Genomic DNA, 3,280 nt, shown 5'->3' with positions numbered 1-3,280 from the left:
CTGAATTTTAGGGAGGGCAAAATGTTAGTAATTTGACAGCTGTGTGCTTAGTCATTGCTGCCAGTGTCACCAGCCCCTCTGCTCATGCTTTTTAATGCCTAATATAAATCTCAAACAAATTTTCTCTTTTCATATTTTCTATGAAAACAGAGTACATTTTCCTCAAACTATCCCGTCTTTGAGGGGAAAAACTCTAAGGTGCTTTTCTATATTCAATACCCCAATTCTTCAATATATTTTTAGAGTTCAAAGATTATCCTCATCAGGATTGCTTTCTCACAAACCTTATTATCCTTAAATTTCCAGAGTCTAACTGTTTATATATTTTTTATTACCAAGTGGGTAATTATAAACGTGGAGAGTATGGTCTTCAGCTAGGGCTGTACAAATAGGCAACTAGGTTGTAGCAGTTACGCTCACATGACATAGAGACATGAGACCTTAAATATCCCCTTGCGTGGTCAGCATTCCTGAACAGGTAGGCTATGCTTTAGTTCTCTAAGGTAGGGATTTGAAAATATAAAGCATATTTTATATGCAGGATTATGCACGACTTGTCACCGTGTTGAAGTAATTTAAGTTTCCCACCCTGGGTTTCAACAGGATCTTACCATCTTACTCATGAAACTCACAAATAAGATTTTAGTTTGAGGTTCATATGTGCCTTGTCCACTCATAGCCTATATTTCTAATCTTTTCTTCTCATTTGCTTTGCTTTTTAAATAATATTAATAAATTTAGCTATTATTTCCAATGTGGTGTCTTTTATAATGTTTCATTCTACCTCAACTTTGACCATCTTATTTCCTGTATCAAAAAGAGCAGAAAGAAAAAGCAGAAAGATATCTTATTATCATTTTAGAATTTTGCCTCTGAAATATTGAGTCACTCCCAGTGAGCTATGATAATTACCTACATTGGCATGTCTAACGTGACTCTTAGATTTAACCCCAATATGCAGGAAGGGTGGATAGTTTGTTTCTTTTGTATTCTTAAAAAAGGGTGTTATTTTAGTATTATGGTGTCATGGCAAAATTTGGATTCTATGTGTGACTGACCTAAGAATTACAGTGCTTCAGTTTAGGAATTACTAAATAAATATTTGTGATAGAATGAATAAATATGATCCCATATGACAGTTTATTGAGAAAACTAAAAAAAAAATTATTAGACTTTTGCAGTAGATTGAGAAAAGTATAATCAAGAGACTATTACAAATTTTGTCTGACTTGTTAACTATGTAGTTGAGAAATGTGATGGTAATGAAGAGAACTGTAATAATAGGATTTTTAACTTAATGTCAACTGATTAATGTGTAAGAGTAAGGAATATACATATATATATATATAATACCAAAGAGGGAGGTACTCTTTGTTCAATAGGAGAATATTAAAACATTTCTGAGAAAGTGTCTAACTTTAAGAAATTTTAAAATAAAATGTATTATGTATTTCTAGTCTTACATCAGTAATATTTTATATCAATCCATTCAATTTTAATGAATTTATGAGACAAGAAATTGGACCAAGTTAATTGATGTCTACAACCCTTTCATTAGCCTATCAAGTAATACATATTTTCAGATTAAAGCCTTTTTAAAAGAAGCTTTAAGGTTTAAAATTGTTACAATATGCTCATTATTTTCTCGCGTATTTTTTAAAAAGGAATATTATACTGCCAAATTTCCTGAGGAAAGGTCTATGCAATAGAGAATACATTGCAGCCCAATACTAGTTTCATGATCCTTGATTCATTTGTCTCCCCCTCTTCTCTCATGGCAGTGATCACTTCACGTGAATACAATGGAAGCAAACATGACACAGGTGACTCAGTTTGTTCTCACAGGACTCACAGATCGTCCTGGGCTGCAGGTCCCTCTGTTCTTGGTGTTCTTGGTCATCTACCTCATCACTATGGTGGGCAATCTGGGACTGATTCTTCTCATCTGGAGGGACCCCCACCTCCACACCCCCATGTATTTCTTTCTCGGCAGTTTGGCCTTTGCAGATGCTTGTACTTCATCCTCTGTGACTCCCAGAATGCTTGTCAATCTCTTAGATAAGCATCAGATGATATCCCTCTTTGAGTGTATGGCCCAATATTATTTTTTTGGTTCCAGTGCCACCACAGAATGCTTCCTCTTGGTAGTCATGGCCTATGACCGCTACGTAGCCATATGTAACCCCTTGCTGTATCCAGTGGTGATGTCCAGCAGACTCTGCACACGTTTGATAAGTATGTCATATGTAATTGGTTTTCTGCATCTCATAATTCACATAGGATTACTATTTAGATTAACCTTCTGCAGGTCCAATATAATACACCATTTCTACTGTGAAATCTTGCCACTATATACAATTTCTTGTACTGATCCATCTATTAATGCATTGGTGGTTTTTATTTTCTCAACTTTTATACAAGCTTTCACTTTTATGACCATCATAGTTTCTTATACTCGTGTCCTCTTTGCCATCCTGAAAAAGAAGTCTGAAAAGGGCAGGAGCAAAGCCTTCTCTACATGCAGTGCCCATCTGCTCTCTGTTTCCTTATTCTACGGCACTCTCTTCTTCATGTATGTGCTTCCTGGGTCTGGACCAGATCAATATCAAGATAAAATGTATTCCCTGTTCTATACAATTATAATTCCTCTGTTAAACCCTTTTATTTATAGTCTACGAAACAAGGAGGTTTTGGGGGCACTGAGGAAAGTGATAAAGAAATAAATATTTTTCTGGAAAACTTCCATTTTCTATTTAAATGAAACATAACTTCTGACTTGTGTTTTTTCACATAGTAGAGTCATAATCAATTGCTAATTAAATAAATGAATAAAAAAACTCAGACTACATATCATTGTCTTAGTTTTAAGTTATTGCAATCATTAAAATAATTAGTGAACACATTAAGGAAAGACTCCATTTGGTAATTTTTGTTCTAGTTGTTTTAAATTCATTGTCAAGGATGAAATGAAGTGAAATTCTCAAATTCCTGAGCTTTTGAAATATGAATGAATTGTATTTTTACTTATACACATCTCACATCTTTTTATACTTTTTCTGATTACTTATTATTTTTAAATTTTTATTTCTTGAAATACCATTATACAATTTTCAGGTATGCATCTTTGAAAATCTATGTGCATATCCTTCACTAATCTAACCACAAGAAGTCCACTTAATCATAATGTTGTCCTCTTAATCATAATGTTGTCCCTTCTTCCCAATTTGCCTACCCTTCCCCTGTCATTCTAATAACCGTTAATAGGTCCTATAATCCAACA

At 33.9% G+C, this 3,280-nt stretch overlaps 1 protein-coding gene across 1 annotated transcript; it reads left to right on the top strand.

Moving 5' to 3' along the window:
• The first annotated feature begins 1,802 nt into the window (after positions 1-1,802).
• Positions 1,803-2,723, top strand: LOC101634443 (olfactory receptor 5AC1-like). Its single transcript, XM_004675268.1, has one exon. It carries the CDS (start codon positions 1,803-1,805, stop codon positions 2,721-2,723), a length of 921 nt encoding a protein of 306 aa, XP_004675325.1.
• Positions 2,724-3,280: the final 557 nt, after the last annotated feature.

This window comes from Condylura cristata, unplaced genomic scaffold, assembly GCF_000260355.1.
Source record: "Condylura cristata isolate star-nosed mole 26May11 unplaced genomic scaffold, ConCri1.0 scaffold00003, whole genome shotgun sequence".
Classification (NCBI taxonomy): Eukaryota; Metazoa; Chordata; class Mammalia; order Eulipotyphla; family Talpidae; genus Condylura; species Condylura cristata.
This window is presented reverse-complemented; position numbering and strand designations above follow the sequence as displayed.